This window comes from Panthera onca, chromosome E2, assembly GCF_046562875.1.
Source record: "Panthera onca isolate mPanOnc1 chromosome E2, mPanOnc1 haplotype 2, whole genome shotgun sequence".
In the NCBI taxonomy this organism is placed as follows: Eukaryota; Metazoa; Chordata; class Mammalia; order Carnivora; family Felidae; genus Panthera; species Panthera onca.
In genome coordinates this window covers 1,033,358-1,046,529 of record NC_138353.1, presented here as the reverse complement: position 1 = coordinate 1,046,529, position 13,172 = coordinate 1,033,358, and the positions used below count along the sequence as shown (strand labels likewise).

The 13,172-nt window shown below is 45.5% G+C and overlaps 1 protein-coding gene across 1 annotated transcript; it reads left to right on the top strand.

The window, feature by feature from the left end:
- On the top strand, positions 1–9,385 carry ZNF551 (zinc finger protein 551). Its single transcript, XM_060652464.3, has 3 exons — positions 1–236; positions 3,015–3,138; positions 4,674–9,385. The coding sequence occupies exons 1-3, from the start codon at positions 204–206 to the stop codon at positions 6,341–6,343; spliced, it is 1,827 nt and encodes a 608-aa protein (XP_060508447.3). The 5' UTR covers positions 1–203; the 3' UTR covers positions 6,344–9,385.
- The last annotated feature ends 3,787 nt before the right edge of the window (positions 9,386–13,172 follow it).

Genomic DNA, 13,172 nt, shown 5'->3' with positions numbered 1-13,172 from the left:
TTGGCGGTCATTTTGGCTTCCTTCGAGTCTGTTCATTCAGAGGCTCCGGAGAACTGGGTCGGCGCCCCGTAAGGCAAGGTAGACGTTCTCCCGGCTGCAGAGACGCGGCTCTGAGCCTCGGAGGCGGCGGCCTCGGGGTGACCCGCAACGGCCTGGGATCGAGATCTCCGCGCCCCACAGCTGCGCTCCGCCTACAGAGTCCGATGGCGGCGGCCGCGCGTAGGGACCCGGCTGAGGTAAACGCGCGACCCCCGGGCCCTCTCCGCCCTCCCCCACCCAGACCTTCCAGGCCCGAGCGCGGGGCGCCTGGTCGCGTCCCAGCGGCCCAGGTCCCGCTGTCCGGGCCGGGAGGCTCTCGCGGGCGGGGACCCCGTGTCTGAGCGCCGGCGTGACGGGGTGCGGGAGCGGGCTGAAGGGGAGGGGTCGCTCGGTTGCAGAGACTTAGAGGTGCGGCGGGGCCGGGAGCACTGGGGAAGCCCAGGCTCTGTTTTGTGTCTACAGGCAACAGAGTGTGAGGCGAAGGCCTTAGGAGTTGTACCTTCTTTCTCGGGACGCTGGGAGCCACGAAGAGTTGGGGACAATAGAGGGACGGTGTCCGAGATCGGGTTCTAACAGGTTTCCTGCAGCTGCTCACAGGAGGGACAGACGGGAAGAGGGGTGATGATAGGAGCAGGAAAGTTGAGTTCTGTAAAGATCGCCTAAGTGGCGACAGTGCACTGAGAGCAGGAGCCCAGAAGTAGCGCGCTCGTCATGTCTCCGGATCCTGCGCTGGGCTAAGGTACTTGGCCACCTGAGCCCGTGGATCCTGGCTTAGGGGTGCTGGGTTGTGGAGCTTATTCTAGGGCGTCCCTAGACCCCACCCCCGCACGTGCTTTGGGATAATGGTGTGCTGTGACTCTTCTGCCAGTGCTCCAGTCGCCGGGTCTGGGAACTTGGAGGAGACATCAAGCGCACGCTGGGTCCTAACTCCAGGCCCAGAGTTACAGAGTGGTTCCTATTTTTGGCAGCCACTGCAGTGAGATATGGAAGGGGTCCCAGGCATAGGTACTAGGACGTGCAAAGGCTTGGAGAGTTCGGGAACCTGCGGGTAACCTTTGTTTCTCATGGGAGCTGGGAGGAGTCAGGTCTGGACACCCAGGTGTCCGGTGCTGTGGGAGGGGTTGGAGCAGTGAAGGCAGGTGATCTCCCTGCGGCTGCAGCATGGAGAGGAGTGCAGTTGTGATGGTGGTGCTGGGAAGGTAAGGGAGGAGGCTACTGCAGTAGTCTGGGCCGGTGTGATGGTAGCCAGAGCAGGGTGGTGGCTGTGGAGGTGGGAGAAGTGGCTGGATTCTGTGTCAGTGTTTGAGGTGTGGCTGCCTGGGTTTTCTAATTTTGAGGTACGGACAGAGAGGGAGGGCTCAGAGGTGACGAAGTTTTGGCTTTGGCAGCTGGGAGAATGGAAGCTCCATCAGCTGAGATGGGGAAGCTAGTAAGAGTAAGTTTCATTGGGGACATCAGAAGATTTCTTTTCGGTCTGTTAAGGGTACGAGATGTTTCAGGACAGGTCAGGATGTAGGCTTCTCCAAAAGGTGGTGGAGAGTGCGGACCAGGGAGGAGCTGTAGGTTACTTAATAGGAGGAATCCTGGGGCACCTGGGTGACTCAGTCGGTTAAGCACCTGACTTAGGCTCAGGTCATGATCTCACGGTTCACGAGTTCCAGCCCCACGTCAGGCTCTGTGCTGATGGCTCAGAGCCTGGAGCCTGCTTCGCATTCTGTGTCTCCCTCTCTCTCTGCCCCTCCCCCCACAGCGCTCTGTCTCTGTCTCTCTCTCAAAAATAAATTTAAAAATCATTAAAAAAAAATATGAGGATTCCTGGTCAGGATGACAGTGGTAATAGTGGCCCAGGAAGAAGAGGGTAGGCCTGAGGACCAGGTTTCCTGCCTGGCTCACTGGTTGTGGGATGTGGGTGCCACAACACAGATCCGGGAGAGAAGCGATCATAGAGAGGGCAGGGGAGACTGCATGGTTTGGGATGTGGCCAGGGACTCCAGGGGAAAAGTGGACATGAGACAGACGTGGAGGCATAGGAGTAATTCAAACAAGGTGACGTTGAGATGGGGGCTGGTGCTTATTCACGTCTGCAGACTCACCAGGATTTCGTTGTGTCTGGTGGGGGCTTAGGTGTTCAGGTGAGGCTGGTGTATTTGCTTAGGAGCACAAGTGGTCATTTATGAGACTCACTGGGCAGCTGAGTCTTGAACGCAGGTTAGACGGAGAGAAGAAACATGTGACTGGAGAGGGGACATAAAGCGCATGCAGGACAAGTGGGGGAGAGCCATGGGTATCTGAAATCTGCTTTCATTTTTAGGTAGTGGGGTTGGAGCAAGGAACAGGGAGGGAGGCCTTCACAGTAGGACTCAAGGCTGTGTCTGTCAGTGGGGACCATCAGAGTCTGGGGTAGTATTTGATCCTGTTTGAAACTGGGCCACATATGCTGAGTGACAAGTAGAGGCCAAGGAGATGACTATAGTGATGGGTAGGAGTTGTGGGAGTGCCGTTGTGAGAGGTGTGCCAAGAGTGACGTGCACATGGAGAGGGAGTGTGGACGCATGACCCCAGGGCCTGGAATTGAGGTCGTAAGGATGAAGGATAATGCCACAATTTTTCTGTCTTGGAGGGATGATCCAGAGGACTTCAGCGGTATTGCCTGATAAGACCAGAGTCACAGCATTCACACCCTCCTTGTATAGCCAACTTCTCTCCCTAACCTGTGTTCATTTGACACCAACTACTTTGACAAGAGGCAAGATGGCTACCATGCCAGGTCCACAGTTCAGATATCCTCTCTCTGCCCATCTGCCTGTTGTCGTGAGAAGACATAGTATCAGTGGGAGCGTGAGGAGAGGCCTGATATTTCCTCTGAGGCGTGGAGTAGAGTGAGCCAAGGATGGATGTGGAGGGCGGGGGGCATGACGAACTTGGACTCCTAGGAGAGATGTTGATCATTGAGTGAACTGTCCACATTATGACAGGATGTGAACTTTGAGGATGTGGCCATTGACTTCTCCCAGGAGGAATGGGGGCTCCTTGACGAGACTCAGAGACTCCTGTACTGCGACGTGATGCTGGAGACCTTTGCACTTGTAGCATCTCTGGGTAAGACTGTTACATTGCTCCTGGTGTTCTGAGGTGATGTCGTGCCTCCCCCTCCCCCCCCACCCCTCGAGTTAGCTCAGTCTTTCCCACAGCTGGATCATGGGATCTGATTTCCACACTTTCTTGTTAATGTGTGTGGTGGGTGCCAGCGCTGAGCTGTGTATAGTGACCAGAGCAATGGACTCCCTAATCATCCCTCACACCTGTTGCCTCAGAAAGTGCAGAGGAGGGTCTGGGAGTCTGGAGTCTTGCAGTCAACTTAATGGATCCCACCTTGCTTGTCCTGTCCCTGGCAGGTGACTGTTTCCAGATCCATGGCCTCCAGTTTTGCCCCCTTTCTCTAGCTAAGAGTTCTGTGTGACTGCCTGTGCCAGGTCATGGCCGTAACATGAACCATGGGCTATTCTTGGTTACATGAACCATGGGCTAAGAGCCTCCTTGAGCTGTATTTTGTAGTATTTTTCTCCTGAATATTACTGCATGACAAGTTGCCTGGGGCCAGTGGTGGCCACTCACCGTGCGTCTTTCATTAAGACTTGCATCATTCAGGTTCTAAGGAGTTACACAGTGGAGAGGGCAGGAAAAACACTGCTTGTTTCACAGGGTGGACATGGCAAGATGGTCTCACAAGAGGCCTGGCCCCGGTGTATGGCAACCGGGGGTGGGCATGACCTCAGGGCTGTGTTCAGATCATACCAGGAACCTGCCATGTGTTCAATGGTATTTTGGTGCAAGTACCACTAGCCACATATTGTTTCTACCTTTTCTTCTACATACTTAACACTTTGCTGACTTGTCATTTCATCTGAGACTTCTGGCTCCTGGCTCCTTCCACCTTTGTGGCCTCCATGGGCCACCAGTTCCTCTGCACTGCTCCCTCTACAATATTCTCCAACATTGACCTGCACATGGTGTCATGAGGTGTGCACATATCCTTACATAGTCCTTGAACCAGCTGCTTAGTTCCAGTTGAGTTTTGGGGGGGACAGGACACAACCAGCCTTCCCACACAGCATGCCCACGTCCCCAGCAGACAAGGTCCTACTGAAGGAGGAGTGAGGAGGCAGGAATTTCTCCTCCATGTGGTGCACCCTATGCTTCTGTGCTTTGTCTGTTGAGGTTTCTTCTGTTCAGGTTTCTTCAGAGGCCCAGTACTGTCAAGCCGCCCCTACCTCAGCCTGCCTCCAGCTCCCTTGTTCTCACAGCAATTTCATGGACCCAACTTGTGTCTGGTACACCTTGGTAATGGAGCTCTCTCCTCTCACCAAGTCAGCATCTCGTCAGCACCTCTGTGCTTTCAGGTTGTCGGCATGGGACGGAAGATGAAGGGGCCCCTTCTGAGCAGACTGTGTCTGTAGGAGAGTCCCAGTTCAGGGCTTCTCAGGCAGGTCCATCCACCCAGAAGATCCACCCCTGTGAGATGTGTATCCCAGCCTCGAAGGATATCTTGCACCATGCTGAGCCCCAAGCAAGATGTCCTTGCCAGAAGCCATGCTTGGGTGGCACGTGTGTGAGATGTTTCTCTTTCCATGCAGACCTTCACCAGCAACACAGGCATGGCAGTGGGGAGAAGCCCTGGAAAAGGGATGTGGACAGAGCCTCGTGTTTGAAGAGCTGCAACATCTTTGTGTCAGGACAGCCTTTCACCTGTAGGAAGGTTGGCGAGGACTTCCCAGCCACCTCGGGACTTCTGCAGCACCAGACCACTCCCAACAGTGAGGAGCCACACAGGGGCAACCAGAGTGGGCAGGCCTTTCACAGTGGAAAAAGTCACTACAGCTGTTGTGAATGTGAAAAGGCTGTCCGCCACAACCATGCACTGGATCAGCATCAGAGTGTCTGCTCTGGAGAAGGGCTGTATGAGTGTGGCAGATGTGGGAAAACCTTCAGCTGCAACTACAGATTGGTGCGGCACCAACAAATTGACAGTGGACAAAGGCCATATGAGTGTGGTGAATGTGGGAAATGCTTTAGCCAGACTTCTGACCTCATTAAAGACTGGAGAATTCACAGTGGTACAAAGCCTTATGGATGCAGAGAATGTGGACAACTAATTACCCATAGCTTCAGTCTCAGAAAACACTGGAGAATTCACACTGGAGAAAGGACTTATGAATGCAGTGAATGTGGAAAAGTCTTTATCCACAAATCCAAACTCATTCACCACCAGAGACTACACACTAGAGGAATACATTATGGGTGTGGTGAATGTGGGAAATCGTTTAGTTACAAATCCAACTTCATCGAGCACCATAGAGTTCACACTAGAGAAAGGCCTTATAAATGCAGCGAATGTGGGAAATCCTTTAGACAAAGCTCTAGCCTTTTCCGACACCAGAGAGTTCACACTGGAGAAAAGCCATATAATTGCAGCAAATGCGGGAAATCCTTTAGACAAATCTTTAACCTCATTCGGCATGGGAGAGTTCACACTAGAGAAATGCCTTATGAGTGTAGTGACTGTGGGAAATCTTTTAGCTGCAAATCTGAACTCATTCAACATCAGAGAATTCACAGTGGAGAAAGACCTTATGAGTGCAGTGAATGTGGGAAGTCCTTTAGACAGTTTTCTAACCTCATTCGCCACCGGAGTGTTCATACTGGAGAAAGGCCTTATGGGTGCAGTGTTTGTGGGAAATACTTTAGCCGCAAATTTATCCTTATTCAACATCAGAGAGTTCACACTGGAGAAAGACCTTATGAGTGCAGTGAATGTGGAAAATCCTTTACCCGCAAATCTGACCTCATTCAACATCAGAGGATTCATACTGGCACAAGACCTTACGAGTGCAATGAATGTGAGAAATCTTTTAGGCAACGCTCTGGTCTTATTCAACACCGGAGAGTTCATTCTGGAGAAAAGCCATATGAGTGTGGGGAATGTGGGAAATCCTTTAGCCAAAGTGCAAGCCTTATTCAGCACCAGAGAGTTCACACTGGAGAGAAGCCTTATGTGTGTATCGATTGTGGGAAAACCTTTAGCCAAAGCTCTAGCCTCATTCAACACCAGAGAGGTCACACTGGTGAAAGGCCTTATGAGTGCAATGAATGTAGGAAACCCTTTACCCACAAATCTGACCTCATTCAACATCAGAGAGTTCACACTGGAGAAAGGCCTTATGAATGCAATGAATGTGGGAAATCATTTAGCCGCAAATCTAACCTCCTTAGACACCGGAGAGTGCATACTGGAGAAAACCCTTAATTGTGCTGGTTATGTTTTATTTCTTCATTCAGTGTACAACACTAAAGGAGACTGTGTGTGAGAGACATTTTCCTGAATTTAAACATCTTTTATCTCAACATAAACTTTGTGAGATTCCTCCTAAGTCTGAGGTACATGCAAGACTTTAGGAGGATGCATTGTACGGTTTCACCTGTCCAGCGCTACTGCCGTATTTATGTCACCGCCAGCTTCTGTGGCCGAGGGCATTCACCTCTACTACCTGGCCCATCTGCACAATGTAGGTCAGTCATCACCCAGAGTACGCAGAGAAGCTAGCCTCTTCTGTTTTCCCATTTGCCTGAGGAAACTGTGAATAGCCTGAGCGCTTAGGGAGAGCCTCATTCCTTTCTCTCTGACTTTAAGGAGCAGACCTGACCCAGTTTTGGTCCAGAGGACCCATCCTCACCTTGCTAAGAAGGACCTATTTCTTTTCAGGAACGCTGTTCTCACATTATGCTTGTGATGAATTCTTCCCGGTTCTAATTCACCAGCATGGGAACTGCTTGCTACACATTGGGTTGGTTTATGTTCTTTTGGTCAAGGTCTTTGTTTCTGCACCTTTGATTTTGGTGGTTGTATTCACTGTGTGAGGTGATTTGAAAGCAGAATTGTGATCTATCAGCAGGTAGAGACCAGCAAATTTTGTGGGGATCCCATACTTCCTGTGTTTCAGGAAGGACGGTATGATGGTGGAAAATAGCAGTTGTCCAATATTGGTCTAGTTTGCATTGGTGCCCAGTGCTTTGAAAGAAAGACTGCAGGACTTTGTGGTGCTTAGCAACTTGGTGCCGAGATTTGGGGGGAGGTCAGGGGTCACCCGAAAGAGGAGACCTTTGTGGTAACAACCTCCCTGTGCTTCTTTGAACAACATAAATTATATTCTCTTGTTTGCTGTATATATCACATAATTCCCACCAATATTCAGGGGACTTCTTCCCCAGGTCCTGCAAAGGAGCCATGTGCCACGATGTACAAAATTTCAGTGTCATTTGCTGTAAGACTAGAAATACAGGTGGAACTGTAATTGGAACAAAAACATGGATTCATAGGGCATAAAGGAGACTGCAGTAAATTAGATGGAATGTGCCTTACCTAAAAGTTCATTTCTAAACATTCTAGAACTGTGACTTATATGATTGATGTGTACAGAAATTCTCAGGACCTCCATAACTATTTCTTGTAGCCAAGGTCATTGATGAACTAAATATTCTAAAGGTTTTGTGGATTCTCATAGCCTCTCTGGGCTGTTCAACAGGTCATTGCTCTAGAGTCAGGAAAACAAGGATAGAGAGAAGGCTGAGCCTACTGTCCAAGGATGTGTCTTTCGTGACCCAGCCATCATTCTTGTAGATTCAGGTGGGAGCAGTCTTCATGCTGCCAATATTTGCTACCACTGAGGGAAGGCTGCCCCTCCCCGGGCATGAGGGTACAGATGGTGGAGTCCATATAGGGTTGCCAACCTAATTTCCTAAAAAAGGATATCTGGGCTTGTATTTTGGACCACTTCTTAAAGCTCTGTTAAGGTATAATCTGTATAGTTGACACTCAAAAAAATACACTTATCTAATGTTATCAATTTGGTAAACTCTGACATATGTATAAAGTAATGAAACCATATTACTCATGAAAATGCACATATTTGTCATGATATATTTACTTTGTGCTCATATAGTGTCTCTCCCTGCCTTATCCAGCCTTCCAGGCAACCATCAATTCTCTTTCCTTTACATTAGGTTAGTTTGTATTTTCTATAATTTAAATAGGCATTATTAAGTATATGCATATTTTTTGTACTAGTTTCCTTCATTCTGCATACTTATTGAAATTCAACAATGATGCTTATTTTTATTGCTGAGTAGCGTTCTGTTCTATGAATAATGACTTTATCCATTTATCTGTTCTGGACAGATAGGTGATTTCTGGGCGTGGGGTGTTTACAAAAAACGCTGCTATGAATATTTACATTCAGTTCTTTATGTGGATATATGTTTTATTTCTCTTGTTATAACTCTTGTTATAGTAACTAAAACTGTTACCATGTAGGTGAACGCTTCGTGTTTTAAGAAATGTGAAACCGTGTTCTATAATGGTTACTCTCTTTTGCCTTCCCGCCAGTAGTACATGAGAATTCTAGTTCTCTGGGAACCTTGACACTAGATGTGGTCTATCTTTTTAAATTTTAGCCCTTGAGATAAGTGTGTAGCCATAAGCCACGTTGGTTTTAATTCCATTTCCCAAAGTATTTCATGATGTTGAACATTTGTCATGCATTCTTTTTATCATCAGTTTATCTTCTTATCATCTGTTTATCTTCTTTGGTAAAATGTGTGCTTGTAACCTCTCAGCCTATTTTCTTTTTATGTACTTGTGTATTTATTACATGGAACAATTGGTTTTGAATACCAGATTTTTCTCCCTCAACTTTTTGTCCTCATAATTGAAAAGCCACATGCACTAGACTTATACGTTTAATCTGCATTAATACATCTCTGCTTTCTTAACTCAGTGACACATTAAATCAAGCCTAGGTTTTAGTCTTTGGCAATCCCTGGCATAGACACTCCCCTCATGGTAAATGCAAATCGCCAAAGTGGTGTCACTGAACATGGAGTTGGTAAGATATTCCTAGTAACCTCTCATTATATTCTGTTCCCAAAGTACTGATACAGTACCCACTAATCTCTTCAGGAACATAGGTAATAAAACAATAAGAATGACTAGTAAGTGGCAAGTTTTAAACACATGTTTTGCAAAAAGTTTAAGTATGATTAACTTAAACTGCGCATATTTTAAATGTACATTTTGATATTTTCATACGTACTTACATCCCATTGTAAATGGCTGTTTACAATATGTCCATGGATAAGACTGTTAAGTCCCATTAAACCTGTCACAATCCTCCATCATTATTTATCATTTTCATGCTCGTTCTTCTATTTATCCCCATGCATACTAGTGGGTTATTTTACTTGTAATCCTAACAAGTCAGTGCATAACCTCTTAAGAATTTCCCAAATCTAAGGACTCTCATGACTCTGATAACTTGAATACACAAAACATATTTTTGAATATATATGTTAATGCTGAATTTTATTAATTGAGTTAGTTATTGAAGGCAGTTTGAACGCAGTTAGGATATTATGGCTTTTATTACATGTGTTTTTTTAAGTCTATTCACTTAACCTCTTTTATTTTGTTTGCTGAAAAATTAGTCACGGTGTTAATATTTTTATATAGTTTAATATTACTTCTATAATTAAAAATCATGAGTTGCCCTTGAATAATCCAGATCTGTACAGTACAGACATGTACATAAACTATACTTCTTGATGCTTAACACAATTAGACTTCTCTAACTTCCATCTGTCAAAACATTGTTTCAAAGTTATTTCTTCAGCAGTTTACAAATTCACATGTCTCTGTTTTTTTTTTTGTTTTTTTTTTTCAACGTTTTTTATTTATTTTTGGGACAGAGAGAGAGACAGAGCATGAACGGGGGAGGGGCAGAGAGAGAGGGAGACACAGAATCGGAAACAGGCTCCAGGCTCCGAGCCATCAGCCCAGAGCCTGACGCGGGGCTCGAACTCACGGACCGCGAGATCGTGACCTGGCTGAAGTCGGACGCTTAACCGACTGCGCCACCCAGGCGCCCCACTGTTTTTAAAAATTTTAAACTTTTCTAATAGGAAGTTGAAATCTGCAAATCAAAAGCCTGTCTTCCCTTGTCAGTGTGTACATATATCAGATCATCACTTTAAATATAATTTTATTTGCCAGTTGTACTTCTATACAGGTAAAAAAAAATAAAAGATTGAAATCATGCAAAAAGCCTTATCTGAACTAACATTGAGAAATAGAGCAATGGAAGAGGATCTTTTAATTCATCACATGGAACAAAAATACAGAATATGTTTATTAATTTTTCTCTGAAGACAACACACTTTGTGTTTGGAGACATAAAAGATTATTGTGAGTTTCTATATTCCTTTAGAATATAAGGGTCAGATATTGCTGCCAGGGACCATCAGGGACACACTAATCTTACCAGCTCTTTTAACTATAGTCCAACCCTTTTGGCCTTAATTTGAAGTGTAGCCATTGTCTTTTCATAATTTTCATGACCATCAAAGAAAGTGGGCTGTTCATCTTGATGGGTTAAACTATTGCCAGTGTTATAATACAGCCTTTTGGATTTCCTGCTAACTCAGCTTCACCAATGAATACATTCACTGAAGTTATGCCAGTTCCTACTGGAATCCCAGTCACAAAATACAGAATGTCACTACATTAAAAAAGTGCATGTTGTAGGGACACCTGGGTGACTCAGTCGGCTAAGCCTCTGACTTCAGCTCAGGTCATGATCTCCTGGTTCATGAGTTCGAGCCCTGTGCCAGGCTCTGTGCTGACAGCTTGGAGCCTGGAGCCTGTTTCGGATTCTGTGTCTCCCTCTCTCTCTGCCCCTCCCCCACTCGCACTCTGTCTCTGTCCTCTCAAAAGTAAATAAACATTAAAAAAAAAAGAAAGATAAGGGGCACTTGGGTGACTCGGTTAAGCGTCCAACTTTGGCCCAGGTCATGATCTCACAGTTCATGGGGTCAAGCCCCGTGTCAGGCTCTGTGCTGACAGCTCAGAGCCTCGAGCATGCTTTAGATTCTGTGTCTCCCTCTCTCTCTGCCCCTCCCCTGCTCGTTCTCTGTCACTCTCTGTCTCTCAAAAATAAATAAACGTTAAAAAATTGAAAAATCTATCCCAAATACATCGTAGCTTTGGCATAATTTTAAAAAATAGTTTATCTAGTACAGGGCCGGCCTGTAAGCATACATCTATACAAATTATTACAAAATGTAAATTAATATAACTGCTGGAAGGTTGACTGGGTGAATATGATAAAGTACACCCAGTGGAAGACCAGGTCTCAAAGCTCAAGGAAACATTCCTTGAGAATATATTTTTATGTCTGGAATGAATACTGTGCAGTGACTTACTAAGTATAGAGTGATGGGAAGAATATTCCAAAGAGAAAGTAGGTGAGAAGGGATCATGCTTGTCTAGACCTAGAAGTCAAGGCCATGGTTCAGAATCACAGTTTAACAATTTTGGGGTTTTGTTTGTTTGTTGGTTGGTTTGTTTTTGGTAAAACAACTATAAGCATGATTCTGTTTGTCAGGGTAAAGAGCTCATCCCTTGTAAAGCATGACAAAATTAATACTTCCCTTTCTGTTACGCTATGTTAAGACAAATCATTTCTTTTATATCCTATAGAATCAGTAAGCAGACTTTTGAAATGTATTATAGTCTTCATTTCTTCTTAAGCCTTAAATTTTCCATGTTTTTATATCCTTTTCAGATCAGGTCTTTACATTTATTCCAACCATGTTTTTGCATCTCTTGGTTCAATCAAAGATGGAGAGATTGATTCTGTAGTATGTGTGTAGAGCACAAGAATGAATGATTTACAAAGTTTTCCCACATGGGATTTGAGAAGTCATTGACAATGCCACAGATTTCTTTTAATGTTTTTTTATTATTATTATTTTAAAATGTTTTATTTATTTTTGAGAGTAAGAGAGACACAGCACAAGCAGGGGAGGGGCAGAGAGAGAGGGAGACACAGAATCCGAAGTGGGCTCCAGGCTCTGAGCTGTTAGCACAGGGCTTGAACACGTGAACTGCGAGATCATGACCTGAGCTGATGTCGGCCACTTCCCAGACACCCCTATTTATTTTTTATTCTCAAGTTAGTTAACATACAGTGTAGTTTTGGCTTCAGGAGTAGAAACCAGTGATTCAACACTTACATATAACACCCAGTGCTCATCCCAGCAAGTGCCCTTCTTAATGCTCATTACCCATTTAATCCAGTCCACCCACCCCATCACCCTTCAGTTTCTTCTCTGTATTTAAGAGTTTTATGCTTTGCCTCCCTCTGTTTTTATTTTTCCTTCCCTTCCCTTATGTTCATCTGTTAAGTTTCTCAAATTCTACATGAGTGAAGTCATATGATATTTGTCTTTCTCTGATTGACTTATTTCACTTCGCATAATACCCTCCACTTCCATCCACGTTGCAAATGGCAAGATTTCTTTCTTTTTTTGTCACAGAGTAGACAAAACTGTCATCGGTTGATGGACAGTTGGGCTCTTTCCATACTTTGGCTGTTGTTGATACTGCTGCTATAAAGGATATAGTGCATGTGCCCCTTCAAATCAGCATTTTTATATCCTTTGGATAAATCCCTAGTAGCGCAGTTTCTGGGTCGTAGGGTGGTTCTGGTTTTATATTTTGAGGAACATCCACAGTTTTCAGAGTGGTTGCACTAGTTTTCATTCCAACCAACACTTCAATAGGGTTCCCCTTTCTCCTAATGTTCGTTTATTTTGCAGGGGGGTGGGGGAAACAGAGGATCTGAAGCTGGCTCCACACTGACACCTTTGGTGCTGACAGCAGCGAGCCCAGTGTCAGGCTCGGACTTATGAACTGTGAGATCATGACCTGAGCCGAAGTCAGAGGCTCAACCGACTGAGCCACCCAGGCGCCCTGACAGTGCCACAGACTTTAACAAAGCCAGGTTGAATGTCTATTTTCCAGAAGTGTATCTCCTGCACAAAAATCTATAAACTCCAGGAACACTGAGGAATTTTAGCCAGCTTAGAATTCTGCCGATGGAAGAAAAAGTAAAGAAAGGAGGTCTACAAATAGGATACTGAGGGACAGGGTTGAGAAGGATATGCCAGGGAGGAAGTTTTAAGCTTATCATAAAGTACCTAATGTCAGAGTTCAAAGGGGACCTTTCAAAACTGTTTATATA